This window comes from Sesamum indicum, linkage group LG10 (genome assembly GCF_000512975.1).
Source record: "Sesamum indicum cultivar Zhongzhi No. 13 linkage group LG10, S_indicum_v1.0, whole genome shotgun sequence".
Lineage (NCBI taxonomy): Eukaryota > Viridiplantae > Streptophyta > Magnoliopsida > Lamiales > Pedaliaceae > Sesamum > Sesamum indicum.
The window spans coordinates 7,431,109-7,450,029 of record NC_026154.1 but is presented as its reverse complement, the minus strand read 5'-3'; the positions used below and the strand labels follow the sequence as shown (position 1 = coordinate 7,450,029).

The window sequence follows — 18,921 nt, the reverse complement described above, 5'->3', positions numbered from 1 at the left end:
TTGAATCTTTGACTGTGAAGCATAATTTGATTGACTGAAATACTTTATTTTGACACTTGCCGGCCATTAATTTGATGATAAAAGATACATTAAATTATCTATTAAATTAACAGTTTACACTTGGAGTTAATTTAGTAAATTTTAATATATAAATAGAAAGTAAATTAGAATTGACAATTAACATGTTATTTGACATTTATCATTACATAATTGTGTACAAAATAAGATTAGAATCACGATTAGCTTGCACTTATATTCCTTAGTATTTGCTAACATAATTAGACATAGCACTCTTCCTTCCTATCAGTACACCAAACCAAAAAGTTCGCATCTCTTTAATTTTACACCTTTATCAAGAATAACTAAAATTATTGCTTTTTGACTAGTGACTAATCAATAGGGTGGATTTTTCAGAAATATAACTATATAATGGGAAAAATATTTTTTTTAGTCCGTTAAGTATGTCCAATTTTTATTTTAATCCTATAAGTATGCCCATTTTTTATTAACTCCAGTAACTTGCAAAATTGATTAGATTTAGTCGTTTGAGGGTTTTTTTGGCAAAAATTTTAAATTTATCTAGAACTTGCCAATGTGTAAATTAGTTGGTCTAATTTCCGGTCAATTAACCATGTGTCATGCCACATGAGAGAGTACGTCGCTTGCATACGTGGCTTGTATACTAACTGGGTAGACCCTTCTCTCTACAAAACTAAATTCATTTAAAAACTTCGAAAAAAATGAAAAAAAAATTTGATTAGAGAAAAAAGTGAGCTTATTACCTTGTAATCTTGGGAATGGAATCTCCTTCTTGGATTTTGATTAATCCAAGAAGTTTGAACCATTGCTTTCTTTCCACACTAACCAAAAAAGTGGTCCTTCCATGGAAGAAGACATTGGAGCTAAGAGATAAAGAGAGAAATGGGTTTGTGCAAGCATGGGGAGAAGAAAATATATTTTGTTGGTTAGGAAAAGTGTTTTGGAGGGAAAAGTCACCTTTCTTCCGTCCAAAAGATGACTAACTTGTCTTCCACCTCATGATTTTAGTCACATAAGATCATAAATCAACAAAAACGCATCTAGGTGTCCAGCCATATCACTTTTCCGGCGTAAATTATAAATTCAATCCATCGGAGAACTAAATGTAATCAATTTTACAAGTTACTGGAATCAATAAAAATCGGGCATACTTATAGGACTAAAACTAAAATTGAACATACTTAACGGACTAAAAGAATATTTTTCCCCTATATAATTTAATTTCTCATACTCATAAGTCCTCATTCACATGGTGTGGACAAGCTTAGAGGTTGGATAACCCTCTTTATTTCCCAGTTGGATCTTCTTGCTCGAACGGATTTAGAAGGAAAAATATTTTTTTAGTGAGTGATCTAAGTGCCCTCCTCCAACTAATACAATATTCTTTAAGGAGGTTCACTTTAACGAGTGAACAAAGTAATTTTTTTTCTAACTAACATAATCATTCTCAAAATCATATATCCCATCATACAAATATGAAAGAAGTAACAAAAATGTATATAAACTTTTTTTTAAAAAAAAAATGAAAGAAGTAACAGAGATGGATAAACCAAATTATTAAAATACTTAAAATACTATAATTTGGAAGTCAACATTTTATCAAGCCTACCATCTTTTCTAAGTTGGCACATATACAGTTACTTAGACCAAATGCAAATTTAGAAGTCCTTATTACTAAACACATGAAACCATTGTCCTTTTTCAGTATCAATACCATTTTAATGAATATAAAATCTCAAAAGTCAATTTTAAATTAACATATCAATATTATTTTGCTATTTATCATCTAACCATGAGTGCAAAAAATACAAGCAAACCTCTTGTAATATCGCAAATGAGCAAATTACCCAATATGAAAAAATAAATAGCGATTTACCTCCCTATATTTTTTATAATACAACAATTTACCCCCCTATAATTTTTAAAATGAATCAATTTACCTACTTGTATAAAGAGGTAAACTGCTTCATTTTAAAAAGTACATGAGGCTAAATTGCTATATTTTTTTCATAGGAGGATAATGTACTCATTTTGAATATCACATGACAGTAAATTGCTATTCACCCAATCATCAGTATCTAAAATTTAAAATCTAATTTCCCTAAGAAAAGCCCTTCTTTTAATTAATGTCTATTGATCCAATAAATAGGTGTTCAATTGTTGTCTCTTCAATCTCCACATACTTAAATAGCAATTACAATTAAAGATCCGACAAAAGTGCAACAATTTTGTAGAGCTCACCAAGAAATCATTAACGGAATTGCATTTTGAGTTGCTGATGGAGCTTTCTCTTCATTGTCAAATGCAAAAACCTTGTTCTCATCCATCACCAACACATAACAAGTTTTTCACTCATGGTAAGATTTTTCATCGTACAACATAGAATTATATGATGAATGGCTTAATTAGGTTATTAATGCAACATAAACTGATATTTCTTGTTTTGTTTCTTTCCTGAGCGTTAAGATTCATAAGTAAATAATGCATTTGAGGCTTTAATTTGATTGTTGTTCTGACATTTCACATTTCATGCATATGTTTCAGATTCACTTTGTGCTTTTGATTAGTAGACAAGGAAAAGTGAGGTTGACAAAATGGTATTCTCCTTATTCTATGAAGGAAAGAAGTAAGGTATTTTTTATCATGCATTCTTGCTTGTGTTTGATTTCAAATTTTCCAACATAATAGAAATACTTGTTACATATTTAGTGAGTAATATATATATATATATATATTATATAACTTTTGTTTCTGGAAGTGGGAATTGTGTTTTAGTCAAAATAAGAAAAAGAAAAAGAATTGAATATTTAGATGTATTAAATTTCTTGTCAATAGCAGGTGGAATAAGGTATTTTTAATCCTTTAATTTTGACATTTTGATATTTTTATCTTTTATTTTTTGGGTTAAAAGCAATTTAACTCTTTGTAATATTGCAAACGAGCATATTATTCTCCTACCATAGAAAATAGCAATTGAACTCCTATGCTTTCTAAAATAAAGCAATATACTTTCTCATCTAAGGATACCAATTGCTTAATTTTATAAATACTGAGGGATAAATAGCTGCATTTTCAATAAAATATGGAGCTAAATTGCTATTTGTTCTTCATAAAGGGGTAATTTGTTCATTTACAATATCACATGATGTTGTTTGCCTTTTCTCTTTATCCTTTTAGGATTTCAGAATAATCCTCTAACTTTTGATGCGGAGCAAAAGTTGCAAGTATAAATCATGTGCCCCTTGCAATTTTGATATTTTTATCCTTTATCATTTTAGGGGTTGAAAATGAACCCTGTAACTTTTTGACATTGCATTTTGATCCTTTTGATGTTGAATTTTGCAAAACTTGGTGGAATAAATTCTGTGCCACATCAATTTTTTTTTTAATAATTTTTCGACCATGTAGGCAAAAGTAAACATACTAGAACCAAAGCACCAATTTAGATAAACTACGTCAGGCGCACGTGATTGAATTTCGCAATTTTGGTCCTCATAAATGATAATACAAATTTATAGTGCTACAATAATATTTTCTGAATATTATCAAAAGGGAATTAATCAATATATTTAATTTCTAACCAAAAAATAGTATGTCGTACTATTTAATTAAACGTTTGAGGAGAATTTTACTTAGAACGAGCATACCTATAAACAACATCGAATAACTCAAACTTCACACAACGATAAAGAACTACATACAAGTTCGAACTCTTTATAACTGGATAATGTGTCATACAGAGTAATGCAAAAATGAATTTACCTCATATTATATGATAAATGAGTAAAAAATTCTTTGTAAAAATTAAAATAACAAATTACTCCATATTTAAACCATTCATAGTGGATAATTTGTTAATTTTTTTTTTCACAGAAATTTATTTTACTTATTTCACATATCATAAGGGATATGAATTGCTCGTTGATTCCAATAATAATTAGTTTTTCTTTTTTTGCTTTATCCAATATCAATTGTCCCATATTAGATAGATTCTACTTTAGATTGCATATCAACCCTATGTGGACTTTCGAGCGATCATAACTTCATAGTTCATCAAAATTAATTAGAAAATAATTCGGATATTTATGGTCCCAAAGCTATTAAAAGAAAAATAAAAAAAATGCAAGCAACCCTCTTGTGATATAGCAATGAGCAAATTACTCCCTTATGAATATAAATAGCAATTTACCTCCTTATATTTTTAAATAGAATAATTTACCCTCCTATGATTTTTAAAATGAAACAATTTATCTCCCTGTATAAGGAGGTAAATTGCTTCATGTTAATAAATACAGGGGGTAAATTGCTATATTTTTTTTCATAGGAGGTAATGTCCTCATTTTCAATATCACAGGGGGACAAATTACTATTCACCCAAAGAAAAAGACCAAAAAATAATTGTACTTGTCAAAAAATAATATCCACCCTATGAACCTGATTTTATATACTTGAGCCACCATAAATAAAATCCAACCTCTACTAACAAGTCTACTATTTTTTTTTTAATTTTTAATTACTAACATTTTCCACTATTGTCTATTATTATTCACTAACACTAGTAATTACGCCTCGTGATTATCACTAAGTATTCTTCTTTTTTCGTACTATAAGCTTTGAACTTGATTTCTCTATTAACTTACCTGTAAATGTGCATTTCTGGAAAAGGTTATAAGGGAGCTTAGTGGAATCATTCTTAATCGTGGACCAAAACTTTGTAAGTTTGTCGAATGGAGAGGATACAAAGTGGTTTATCGAAGGTAAAGCAATAATACTTTTTGTTCTTGAATACCCTCATTTAATTTTTAAAACAAATATTACGGGAAAAATGCATGCAACTGTCCTGTGATCTTGTAAATGATCAAATCACTCTTCGATGAGATAAAATAGTAATTTGTCTCCCTATATTTTTAAAAAATGCTGCATTTACCATCATGTGGTTTTCAATATAAAGCAACTTACGGTTTTTGCCTAATAAGGTAATTTGCTTTATTTTAAAAAATATAAGGAAATAAATTGCTATTATTTTTTTTATAGAAAATAATTTGCTCATTTACAATATCACAAACAGATAAATTACGTAAAATTCCAAATATTACTAGTACGTCAAGTGATGTTTAAATTAATATAATATGTAGGTATGCAGGTTTGTATATTTGCATGTGTGTTGACCACGACGATAACGAGCTAGAGATTCTTGAAATAATTCATCATTATGTTGTGATATTGGACCATTATTTTGGAAGTGTAAGCAAACGACAACTCTCATTTTATTTTTCAAGTTGGATTATATTTTTGCAGAATTTCAAATTTTGAATATTGTTGTGAGTATAGAATGCTAACTCACCAACTTTCGAGCTAGGTGTGTGAGTTGGATTTGATCTTCAATTTTCACAAGGTATATTCCTTTCTTATTTATTTTTCCATGTTTAACTTTATAGTACGTGATAGATTTCCTTCTTTCCAAATGGTTTAGTGGGTTTAACCCGTTAAGGAGTTTTAGATAATATATAGTTGAAAAAGAATATGTCTTATATATTTTTACATAATTAATCTTGAAACATTAGTTAAGAGCTAGTTAGTGTCACATCATTATTTTCATTGCGAAGGTAATTTCAATAAAAAAATAAATAAATAAATTCAAAAGTTAATAAAGTCTTATCTTGGATGTCCCAATAAGTAAATAAGAGTATGGAAAGTTGGGAGAATCAGAGGCTGTAATACACGGAGACTTTAAAAAATTATTCGATATAGCATCGGACACATGTCGAATATGAACATGGACACAGTTCGAATACGTTTCAAACACATGTTGAACATAGCAGATGGGAGTCCAAAAATATAAACTAAGAAAGAAAAAAAAGAACACAGCGTCAGAGAGACCACAGACACGCATGTTGGCGTGTTTGATAGGTTTTGGACATGTTTGATAGGTTTTGGACATGTTTGATACCACATTTCATGCACAGCACACATCACCAACTATTTTTGTCCTTTTTTGAAAGGCTTACTACATCTTGGATGAAATTTTGATTGCTGGGGAACTCCAAGAATCAAACAAGAAAACAGTTGAACGTTTGATAGATGCACAAGTAATTTTTCATTTTTTTTACTAATTTCTATGCACTATTTTAGTAAATTTGAAATTTTATTTTGTGATTGGTGAAATTTTTTTATTTTTTTTTTCATTTCTTAGGATTTATTGGAGGAAGTTGCGGAAGAGGATGCTAGTTCAGTAAATCACATAATAGCACAAGCGTCAAAAAATAAATAAAGGGCTCACATTGCTTATAGGATTTCAATCATTTCCATTTTGTTTCTTTTAAGCATTGTTTGTTGGTGTTTATAATTTTTCATTTCATAAATATGTATATAATTTTATGACTTTATAAATATACTAGCCGTTATGGAATACCGTCCCTACATACGTATAATAAATAAATTTTTAAGCTTTAAACTATATTATACATAATAATAAAATTTATAAACCAACATATCGCATTTCAATACATATATATAAATAAACAAATAAATTTAATTTAAGGATACTGTAGACATTAGAAAAATTGGTGTCGTGGTATTACGAATTGTCACTTATGAATGAAAAAAAATCTTTCTATATATATTGCGGAGAACATTTTATGGTCCCAAAAAGTAACATGACGTGGAACGCAAATATGCTTAGAAACGGGGTCCCGACAGCGGTAGCCTTTATGTTCAATACCATATGCTAAAAAGCAATAGAGTTGTGCACGTAATTCTAATTTTGTGTACTCATGAGGTTGAAGAAGAACAAAGCAGGCACTTCCAAAGACTGTAAGCATATATTAATCTGGAGGGTGATTATAGAGACAATATGGAGAAAACATTAACAATAACATGAGAAGAAATGAGGTTTATTATGTAAACAACAGTAAGAGCAGCTTCTCCCAAAAATATTTTAGGACAAGATGAGGATGTCAGAAATGTTCTAACAATATTCAAGAAATGTTCAAACCATTTTGAGATGATGTTCCAGGACAAGATGTTTGAACTAATGTGCCATTCTGAGATTGAAAATTGAAGAAGAGTGGTTTCTTTATATTCACCATGTCATTATTAGCAAGAAGGATTTTTATTTTACAAGAAAACTGAGTAGCAATCATATGTGCAAATTGCTTGTATATGTCGAAGAGATCTAATAATCGACCAACTTTTCGCCCGGTCCCAAGTATCTCCCTTGTCTACGACTCCTGCACAAAACAACCATGACTCAAGGAAAGTACATTAACACTGAGTTCACATAATTGTCCTACAGATGATAGATTTAATGAAACTTTTGGAACATGAAAAAAATTGGAGCCATATAATTTTGGCGTGTCTATGATTCCTATATGTTGAACACACATGATGGAGTTATCTACAGTGTGGATAATATGTGTAACAATGGCTTGTGATTTAGATGTGAAGATAGAGGAATCAGAAGTCATATGGCTACAAGAAGCAGAATCAAAGAACCAAGAGAAAGATTTACCGTTTCTGACAGACAGAGTTTGAGAAGTTAGTTTACCATGTTCTGGTTGGAGCTGTCGAAAAAGAGCTTGGATTCTTGCGTAGAAAACTTAGGGGAGGAGTTCTCATAAGATTCGTCTATGGCGGCAGTGGTGGCGGCAGCTTTATATGAGGATTGGGATGTAATATTTTGATCAGAGTTATGCTTAGCCTTTAATCGTCGACTATCAGAGATAACATGATCTTACTTCTTACAGTAATTGTAGAACGACCTCTTAGAGGATTTCGATTTGTTCTGATTAGGATCAAAAGGTGCTTGAATATAAGAGGTAGGATCTGGGGGTGCATGAGTAGGACGAACTTCTTAGCTCTCATGAGTGACAGACCAGACAACTACCCAGGCTACGCCAAGAGTTCGGTGGGAAGGGGATATCCAAAAGAAATCTAAGCCAAAACTCCGGGTGGGAAGAAAGTCATTGCTAGCTCTTTGAACGGTGCTATTGAATCTCTTTCTAGAAGGGCTAGTCTAAAGCTAAGGCTGATGAGTAAATCCTAACTGCTAAAGTAGAACTGATAGTAGTAGCGCAGCAACAAGTGCCTAGAACCATATCTGTTGAAGGTGGTACTTGCTCAGCACAAAGGGTATTCAACCTAATCTCTTCAGAAAACAAATTCTTGATTACAGTATCAAACTTAAGCAGAAGACTCTGATGAAGTAGAGAGCTTTGGGACATATTCAAACTCCTCTCTAAGGGTCATAAGTAGAAACATCTTGCCGATCTCGAAGATCAATATACACTTTTGTAGATTCAACATTCGGACATACAAGATCACAAATAGCTAATTGATGGATATGTCGGAACTGATTAACGAGATGCCAAAAAAAATCGCAGACCTCTTTTGCAGTACCGGATCGACGAAAATCTAGTTTGAAGAGATTAGCACATATATTATGAAACCAGGTCAAAATATGATGATTCTTACCTTCCCATGTTTCCAATCGATCAGTGAATTTTTCTTCGTCTTCCCATCTTTCTTGGAAGGTTTTGGGATCTCACTAGTAACAATCCGCCATAGTAGCTATCAAGAAACAAGAAGAGAGATTTTTATCTCTGTAAATCTTGCAATCAAAATCAGTGTTCTTGAGCTTCAAATTAAATGAGCTTCAGTACATATACAAATCAGCAGACGGTTGCTGGGCTCAACCAACTCAATGGCTATCTTAAAGTGTTAGAAGCTAGAAAATATAATACACTTATAAAAACGTAATAGCGCCTACAAAAGAGAAAACACGAGAAAGATAGAACTAGCTATAAGTAAAAACAACAATAAAAACACTCTCATGCTTTTTAGCACTACTTCAGCTTTGATCAAAACGTCTTCTTCTTCTTCTTCTTCAGTTATAGTGTTGCAGTGTAGTAAATTACAGCCTAGATCATCTGCAAGCTTCAGCTATTTTGTCAAACCCCCCTCAAGCTGGACTGGGGATGAAATCAACCATGCCAAGCTTGCCAAAGAAAGAGTGAACGAGAGGTCCAGTGAGTGGATTTGTAAGGATATCAGCTAATTGCTCTTTGGATGAAACGTGAGAAGGAGCTAGAAAAACCAGATTTATAATGATCACGAACAAGATGACAATCTATTTCTAGATGTTTAGTACGCTCATGAAAAATGGGATTGTTGACAATGTGCAAAGCAGCTCTATTGTCACAATAAAAAGGAATTGGTTTAGGAGTATTAATTCCAAGATCTTGGAGAATAGAGGATAACCAAACCAGCTCACATGCTGCAGAACCATGGCCCTATACTCTGCTTCTGCTGTAGAACGTGATACGGTGTTCTGCTTCTTTGTCTTCCAAGATATTAGAGATATCCCTAGAAAAATACAATACCCTGTTAAAGATCTCCTGCTGTCAAGGCATGAAGCCCAATCTGCATCACAGTAGCTTGTTAGATTGGATTGTGCAGTGGAAGAAAAGAAGGGTCTCTTCTTGGAAGTTCCTTTTAAGTATCAAACTGCATGAACAGCTGCATCCCAATGTGTTTAGCAAGGTGTTTGAAGAAATTGACTCAATTCTTGCGTGACATAAGATAAATCAGGTCTAGTAAAGTCTAGATAGAGCAATCTTCCCACCAATCGCCTATAAACAGATGGATGAGGAAGAACATTTTCAGACAGAGCAATGAGCTTGATTCCAACAGGAAATGGAGTGTTGGCAGCCTTTGCATTTGCTAGGTTCAGGTCTGAAATATGTCATGTATATATTTAGTTTGTGTCAGCATGATTCCTTCAGGTGCTCGAGCAATCTCCAGCCCTAGGAAGAACTTAGCTGGCCTAGGTCCTTGATTGTGAACACCTTGTGTAGATAGTCCTTTACTGCTGCAATTTGGGAACTGGAACTACCTGCAAGCAAAATGTCATCAACATAGACTAATAAAGCAAGAAAATCTGTAGAGGAAACCTTTGTAAAAAGACAATAATCCTGCTTGGATTGCTTGAAACCAAAGGCCTCCATTTTGGAAGGGAATTCACAATTCCATTGTCTCGACGCTTGCTTCAAACCATATAATGATTTGTGTAGCTTGCAAACCTGTCCTGGTGGGGCTGGATATCCTTTAGGTGGCATCATGTAGATCTCTTCATCTAAGTAGCCATGCAAGAAAGCGTTATTAATATTCAATTGATGTATCTCCCATCCTAAGAATGCAATAGCAGCAATGATAGCTCTCATAGTTACTACTTTTGCCATTGGTGAGAAACTCTCAAAGTAGTCTATACCCTCTACTTGGATATACCCTTTGGCAACTAGTCTTGCCTTATGTCTATCTATGGACCCATCTGGTTTGAACTTAAGCTTATAAACCCATCTACACCCTATAGCTTTCTTGTCATGAGGGAGTGATGTTAGTGTCCAAGTTTGATTATCTTCTAAAGCTTGAATTTTTGTCCTTATTGCTTGAATCCATTCAGGTTTTGTGGCAGCTTGTTGGTATGTAAAGGTCTCCTGCAAATCAGAAATAGAAGAAAAGAAAGCTGTGTGTGTAGGTGATACAGCAGAGATAACAGGCAATGAGGCATTGTCAGTATAATTGCACGCAAAATCCTCCATCCAAGAAGGTTTAGAGGTCACTCTTGTTGATCTCCTAAGTACAGGTGCCTCAGACTCAAACTGTAATTGATGTATCATTTTTGTCATCATTTATAAAGTTTTCTGAAGTGTTTTCATCATCTGGGATGCCCAAGGGTAAAGTAAAGTCTGTAATAGGATCATAATGTTGTTCTTTGTGAGGAAACATATTTTCATGGAAAATTACATCCCTAGTAACTAATGTAATCTTCTTTTCCATGTCAAACAATTTATAACCTTTTTGACTATGCAGCATATATCCAAGAAATATGCACTTAGAAGCTCTAGGATCAAATTTGGATTTAAAAGGTAAAGTGTTTGTTGCAAAACAAAGGCAACCAAACACCCTCATATGCTTTTAATTTCCATGTTTGTTGTACAATCTTTCAAATCTATTAATGATATAACTTATTTATAAATAATGAGAAGAGGGTCAAGAGATATAAATTCTAATCCAGTGAAATGTATCACCTAAATATTATATTGATCCTAAGCATTGAAATCTATTAGGATAGTTATAACAATTTTTTTTCTGTTACAATTGTTTTGACTCAAGCATCTGAGTTTAAATTTATTATCTCATTGACAACCACGATAACATTTTATGTCAATTTGATAATAGCATTTGCACTCGTGAAATAATTAAACCGAGCAAATAATTGAGATACTTGCATAGCTAACCTGATTTTCTTGCCTCAACAAATCAATCATGCAAAACACACAATCAATCTATTTGCTACTTATATATTCATGAAAATTACGGTTCACTGAAATTATGAATAGCATTAGAATAATTAACATTGAGTTGGCTTGTCAAATCAATCAATATAAATTATCTCATAAACATAAACAAAAACAAAGAAATAATTGAGAAATTTGAGTATGCGCAATACCTCACAATATATTTAAATGATTGGACATTTCACTTGAATTAAAAAAGAAATTTAAGTACATAATGTGTAATAATAAAGCTCATAAATATCTGAAAAAGTAGAAAAAGAAAAACATAAAAATATTAGAACGGTAGGGATTATTGAATATGTAGCTAAAGCATCATACCTTCCCTCCTTGGAAATTCATCACTATGTCTGATTTTATTTTTGGTCAATATCGAAGTGTTTTCGGCCCATATTAAAGATGGGCAAAAACACATGCAATGTTTGGCCTGTGTTTTTCTTCTCTCTCTCTCTCTCTTCTTTTTTTCCTTTTTTTTTTTTGTGATCATGGTCTTTTTTCAACTGTTAAAAACATATTTCTAATACTGTTCATTTGTTCCAATCCTGGCACTTATTCTATTGTCTCATATCTCCAGAAATCCTAATGCGCAGGCACAATCATTACAATTGTGCTCTCAAGTTCACCCACCTGCAATTTACCCCTTCCCTCCATAGTAGTAGATTGTTGAGAGTTCCACCTCTCTACCACGTCGCCCACCAGGTCGCTAGTCTTGAGGTCGCTATATCTGCCACTCATCTCCAGGTCGCTGAATGTGAGGTCGTGCACGAAATTCTGTTACAGCTTCATTAGATACGAGATAGATTCATCTTAATTATTTTTGTCTTTTTTGTAATAATATTTGTTAGTTTTTTAGAAGCAGTTTTATCTAATGTGTATTTATACCCCTTATACTACTTCATTAATGGTGATTTTGGCAATATATACATACAAAAAAACTTGTTCCTCAAACTACACTTGTGCTTCCTTCACTCTCAAATTACACGTATTTCAACATGGTATCAGAGCCTTCCTTGTGAAGGACTCTGAGTAAGTCATCTGAACCCACCGATGGTACACCATGGCAGATTTAGACACTACGCCGGAAGCAACCCAACATGAGAAAGACGCTCTGTACTTGCATCCCTCGGAACACTCCAGCCTGGTTTTGTCATCTTCGCCGTTAGATGGTACGAATTTTCTGCCTTGGAGTCGGGCAGTATATTTTACACTTGGAACCAAAATGAAACTCGGTTTCATTGATGGACTTTTCCCAGACTGATGACGGGCTCGGCTAACTTCGAGCAGTGGAGACGTGTGGACCTAATGGTTTCTTGGATTTGGAATTCAATTTTCAAAGACATTGTATAAGGTTTTATGTATGTTTCTTCGTCGTGAGAGTTGTGACTTGAAATTTAGGCCAGATATGGGCGTTGTAACGACCCTATGGTTTACCAACTTCAACGGGAAATAGCATCCATTGCCCAAGGGAATATGCCACTAACTTTGTATATGACCAAGATAAAGAAACTGTGGAGCGAGCTGGTCTGCCAATCTCCTACACCTCGCTGCACCTGCGGGGGGTGCTCCTGTGGCGTAAACAAGGCGATTGCGGCGAAGGATGAAGCCACGCAGCAGCTGCAATTTCTCATGGGACTTCATGAGAGTTACGATGTTGAAAGGAGTCAACTTTTGATGCAAGATCCATTATCAAACATCGAACGAGCTTTCTAAATGCTCTTTACCGTGGAAAAACAGAGAACCTTTCACAGCAATGTAGGTGATTCATCCAGCCATCTGGCATACTAGTTATCGTTCAAAGATGCTAAGCGGGAATCTGGGAACAAGTTTCAGAATCGAAGGAGACTCCCTGTAGACAAGCGAACCGCGACCTACTCACACTGTCATAAGGCTAGATACACTCAGGACACTTGTTTTCAACTTTATGGGACCATAGACTGGTATAAAGTATTTAGTGACAACAAAAAGGGAAATAAGACCCAGTTCGGGCTTCAAAGGTTTTGCTGCAATAATAGCAGATGTTAAGGAGGTCGCTGGTAGTGGAGTTCCCACCAAGCAGATCGTTGAGCTGATGAGCGACCTCATCAAACTTATGCAAAGGGCGGAGATGCCAATAGATCCTCTCACCAGCTCTGCCAATTTCGTGTGCACTAACGATGACTTTGCTGGTACTAACGACCTTAGTTGCTGGATAATTGACACCAGGGCCACAAATCACAGATGTGATAACCTCACTCTTTTCATTCCTACTTGAAACCTTCACAAAGTTACTCCATTATTTTACCTGATGGCACAAAGAAAAATGCACTATACATTGGTGAGGTGCACTTGAACAATGAGGTCACACTCACGCATGTCCTCTACATTTCTTCCTTTTCATTTAATTTGCTCCCTATTGCTCAATTCTACCATAATGATTCTTACTTTTTCCAATTCACTAAAACGAGTTGTGTCTTGCAGGACCAGGTAACTAAGAGAAACTTGGTTTATGAGGTTCCCTTTCAAAGCCTTATATCTTGTCAAGCAACTGGCCGTTGACCATGCTTCTTTTTCCAAGCCGCGACCTGCGATCTACTGTCGTAATGCCACCTTCTCCAACTCTGAAAATTGTAATGCTTTTTTTTTTTTTTTTTGCATCATAGACTAGGTCACCTGTCATTGCAAGTGTTGAAACATATTCCTGAATTAAATTTAAACAGTGACGCGTTGAATTTATCTTGTGAAATATATCATAAAGCAAAGTAAACACGAGATCCTTTCCCTTGCAGTGAAACTCAATTTGCTGCCCCTTTCGACCTCATCCATGTAGACCTTTGGGGACCTTATAGGACCCCCACACTATCAAATTGTAGCTATGTCTTAACTATTTTGGATTATCATAGTCGCAGTCTTTGGACTTACCTTCTCCACAATAAGTTTGAGGTCGCTTCTTCCTTAAAAACATTCCTTACCCTTATACATAACCAGTTTAACAAAACTGTCAAGATCATACGATCTGATAACATATCTGAGTTCCTCAATTCTAGCTGTCGCGACCTTTGTAGTGCCTTTGGAATAAGTCACCAGACTACTTGTGTTTATACTCCTCAACAGAACGGCAGAGTTGAACGCAAACATCTCCACCTGCTTGATGTTGCGCGAGCTCTGTTGTTCCAAGCCTCTTTACCCACAAAATTCTGGGGTGAGTCCATTCTCACAGCGACCTACCTGATAAATAGAACTCACTTTAAACTTCTTCATTGGAAGACTCCCTTTGAACTTCTCCATAATTCCACACCTTCCTATAACCACCTTCGTACCTTTAGGTGCCTCTGCAATGCCACCAACACCAATCCTCATAAACACAAATTTGAGCCCAAAGCTCTCAAATATGTGATGGTAGGCTATACCATGACCCAAAAGGCATACAAGTTATACAACCTCGAAAATAAATGCACCTTTACATCTAGAGATGTCCAATTTTATGAAAGTCAATTTCCTTTCGCTGTCTCACAAATGACCTCAACGACCTATCCACTCCCTGTCGTACCCTCTCACGCTGATCTCCTGATTGATGAGTCTCGATCACCATCACCCTCTACTTCATCCACTCCAGCTAACCACTCTTCCACTTCTTCTTCACCTATCATACCTCATGTACTCCCTACTCGTAGATCCACTCGGAACATACAGCAACATGCCTGGCTTGATGACTTCGTTTGCAGTACTAGATCCTCTTCATCTCCTCATCCTACGAACCCTGCATACATGTCTTTTGTGGCTTCGTTGTCTGTTTTGCAGGAACCTAGGTCGTTCTAAAGGCAGTTGAACATCAGGAATGGAGAGATGCGATGCGATGCGAACTGGATGCCTTGGAGAAAAACAATACTTGGCATCCAACCACCTTGCCCGAGGGAAAACGGGCAAATGGTTGCAAATGGATCTTCAAAACCAAACTGCAAGCTGAATGGACAATAGAACGATATAAGGCTCGATTAGTGGCAAAACGCTTCATGCAGGTTGAAGGGGTGGACTATGTGGACTATATATTTTGAAATCATTATTCGAATAGAAATTGATTTTCAATGAAAATGAAGCCACGATTCTCGCCAACCGATCGTTCGTTTGTATTGACCAAGCAAAAACCTCATTCCTTTAGATTCAAAAGCTACTTTGATTTTGAATTTGTAAATGTTTTTTGAATCAAGGTTTTTATACATTTTTTATTTGGGGTGAATTCGAAGAATTGTTCGAATTGTGTAATCGTCAATTATTGACATCGGTAACCGCTTCTCTCCGGTTGCTAAAACTGTGACGGTTCGACTACTTCTTGCTGTTGCTGCAGCTTGTGGGTGGCCTCTACAGCAGTTAGATATCAACAACGCTTTTTTGCACGGACACTTGGAGGAGGACATCTATTTGACCCCACCTGAGGGGTACGACGTGGGACCTCATTTGGTATGCAGATTGAAGAGGTCACTGTATGGGTTAAAGCAAGCCTCTCGTTAATGGAATGTGGAATTCACTCTTGGATCACTACCTATGGATTCCGTCAATGAGCGCATGATCACTGCCTTTTTGTGAAAGATACACCCACAGGACCAAAGGCGCTGCTGGTCTACGTGGATGACATATTGATCACTGGTCCTTCTCAGGTCACTATTCAGGAGGTGAAGGACCACCTCCACACCTTGTTCACGATTAAGGACATTGGGGATGCTCGCTAATTCCTCGGATTGGAAATAGCTCGAAGTGGTGATGATCTCTACATTTCACAAACCAAGTATACTATGGAAATTATTCGCGACACAAGTCTAAGTCAGTCAAAATCGGCCCCTACACCCCTTCCTCAAGGTCTAAGGCTTCACTCTACCCCAGATGACCCACTTCCTAGTCCTGATTCATATCGGCGACTTGTGGGGCGTCTATTGTACCTTGGATTCACTCGCCCAGATATCTCACACTCAGTTCAACAACTGAGCCAGTTCCTCACAAATCCTTGTGACTCCCACTGGCGGGCAGCTCTCCACATGGTTCGCTACCTCAAAGGTTGTCCATCTAAGGGGCTATTTTTTCCCTCACACAACCCCTTAGTGCTGAAGGTTTACTGTGATGCAGATTGGGCAACCTGCCCGGATTCCAGGCATTCACTTACAGGATTTTGTATATTCCTTGGACCTGCTCTAGTATCTTGGAAGACAAAAAAGCAACCAACGGTGTCCAGGTCAACTGCTGAGGCTGAGTGCCGCGGTCTTGCCGCCACTATCTGCGAACTGCGTTGGCTCACATACATCCTAATTGATCTTAGTGTTTCTACTTCTCTGCCTATCCACTTATTTTGTGACAATAAAGCGGCTTTACATATTCTGGCCAATCCTGTTTTCCATGATCGAACGAAACACATAGAGCTGGGCTGTCATCTGGTTCACGATGCCTAAAAAGAAGGTTTCGTCACCCCCTCTTTCGTGAGAAGTTCACTCCAGCTGGCCGATCTATTCACCAAGGTACTACCTTCATCCTCCTTTACTACTATGCTCTCCAAGTTGGGTTTGTTCTCGATCGAACAACGTCCAACTTGTTGGGGAGCTGTTGAGAGTTCCACCTCTCGACCAAATGTTAATAGTTGGGGTTTCAAACAAAAAAAATTGTGGGATGTATTTTATAAATAGATTTTTGGGTAGAAAGATTTCATATATATATATATATATATATATATATATAAAGTATATTAAGAGGTCTTTGCTGAACAATTTCTAAAATTTGATACCTAGAACCATAGATATTTTACATTGTGTAAAATACAACTTCTATAAGCCATGGTTTTTATTTTTCTAACCTCTAACAAAATTAATCACTATCCAATTGTTAGCCTGCATATATGTATACCAATTTTTTCCTATATTTTTACATGAAAAAAATCTATCAACCTGCCTACAGATTTGCTACATTTCGTATCGAAAAATAAAAGAAATTACTACTTTAAGTATTATTCTTTTTTATTTTTTTGTAACTTATGAAAATGAAAAAAAATTACCATTTTCAGTTAACCAATATGTTATTATTATGCTCATAAAAAGTTCAAAATTTTCATTATTCACATAAGATAATAATATCACATTCAGTATACAAAAATATAAAATATAATTCTCCTGTTAAAAAAAATGACTAATTCGATAGTTTTACAAACTTAACACTAAAGTGCTAAAAGAAAGGTTAAATTTCGGCCGCATTTTTGCTAAAATATGGTCAGATGCAAAAGCCAAGATACTTAAGGAACTAAAATAATTTTAAATACAAAATTAAGGGACCAACTATATATATAATTTACCTTATTTGAAATTAGGTAGTTTGTGAAATGATTAATTGTTCTCTAGTTATCGGTTAAATGATTTAAATTTTAGTTTTGAATTTCATTTCATATATTTTTATCAAGGCCAGTTTATGTTAATGTTAAAGTTATTGCACCAAATGAAGGCATGGTTATAGGCATTTGTAGCTAATTCTGATATATGGTGTTCAAGGAGTTTATAATGATCAATTGAAGTCTCCTTTTCAGAATACACCTTGTTCTTTTGCATTTTTATTGATTTTCTTCTTATTATGCTTCCTTGATCAATGATGATATTTCTATCTCTTTATGAAATTTGGTTTGAGCAAGTTAGTCATTATCTTTGAATTCTCTATTTAGTATGATAATACTAATATTTTTCTCCTTATTTATTCTTATAGTGCAGTTTGAAGATTGTGTCTAGTTATAATAAAGTTTTCTTTCTTGTTCATTTTAAACATTGTGCTTTTGTGCAGTTATAGTTATGGTCTTTCTACCTTGTTGAGTCAACCTTTCGTTGGATTCCTAATATCTACTGTGTTCGAATTCCTGAGATCTACTATATTCGTCTACATAATTTGAGTGCAAACCTACTATATCATGGGAACAAACTTGCTACGTCCTGTGAACTGCTAACTTTTAATGTTATGTGTGTGCAACTATGTTTTCAAATTGATTAATACCATTTTGTGAAGGGATCGTGCGGTACGGTCCGGGAACGCGCTAGCGGAAGCCGTAAAGTGAAAACGCGCGATAGTGAAAATTAAATGCAAAATTAAACGAGTCCAATAGGTGTACCCTTGGAGTTTCCAGACGTTTGATGTACTAAAATAAAATGGAAACATGGGGCTAATGTATGAACCATAAAATCGAATTAAGAGGGTGAAAAACGATATCTTCTGTTTTAACGGTTGCTTGAAATGCCCTTGAGGCTCCAACGTAGTAGCTCTCTAATTCGTCCACACCACACCGAAGTCGGGATCTCTACGTCCTCTTTGCTAGAAGAGAACGAGAAAAGAAAATCGCACCTTACTGCACAAGAGAGGGGCGGCCGTGAGCTAGGAAGAGAGGAAGGGATTTGTTTTGGTTGTGTAATAATGATTATAATTATTTCCCAAAAAAAATTTAAAACCTCACTAAAAAAAATCATATTCTACTCCCATTACAAGGGAAAGAAACCCGATCAAAAGTTGGGAGGAATACATAATTGGGGAGGAAATCAAG

General features: G+C 35.0%; 2 protein-coding genes and 1 long non-coding RNA gene across 3 annotated transcripts; 2 read left to right on the top strand and 1 right to left on the bottom strand.

Annotated features, from left to right (window-relative positions):
- On the top strand, positions 2,306 to 6,333 carry LOC105172190 (AP-1 complex subunit sigma-1). Its single transcript, XM_011093553.2, has 7 exons — positions 2,306 to 2,396; positions 2,584 to 2,670; positions 4,705 to 4,796; positions 5,175 to 5,283; positions 5,399 to 5,434; positions 6,042 to 6,128; positions 6,233 to 6,333. Exons 1-7 carry the CDS (start codon positions 2,394 to 2,396, stop codon positions 6,308 to 6,310), a joined length of 492 nt encoding a protein of 163 aa, XP_011091855.1. The 5' UTR covers positions 2,306 to 2,393; the 3' UTR covers positions 6,311 to 6,333.
- LOC110012688 lies at positions 6,991 to 10,338 on the bottom strand. Its single transcript, XR_002287899.1, has 3 exons — positions 10,119 to 10,338; positions 8,512 to 9,931; positions 6,991 to 7,268 (listed from the first exon to the last, which is right to left on the bottom strand). It is a non-coding gene; the product is annotated as an uncharacterized LOC110012688 (long non-coding RNA).
- Positions 16,160 to 16,807, top strand: LOC110012709 (uncharacterized mitochondrial protein AtMg00810-like). The gene has a single exon (XM_020697402.1). It carries the CDS (start codon positions 16,160 to 16,162, stop codon positions 16,805 to 16,807), a length of 648 nt encoding a protein of 215 aa, XP_020553061.1.

Coding starts and splice junctions, on each gene's coding strand:
- LOC105172190 (XM_011093553.2), top strand. Junction 4,797..5,174: donor TACAAAGTGGTTTATCGAAG/GTAAAGCAATAA, acceptor TATAATATGTAG/GTATGCAGGTTTGTATATTT. Junction 5,435..6,041: donor TGATCTTCAATTTTCACAAG/GTATATTCCTTT, acceptor CTTTTTTGAAAG/GCTTACTACATCTTGGATGA.
- LOC110012709 (XM_020697402.1), top strand. CDS start 16,160: ATGGAAATTATTCGCGACACAAGTCTAAGTCAGTCAAAATCGGCCCCT.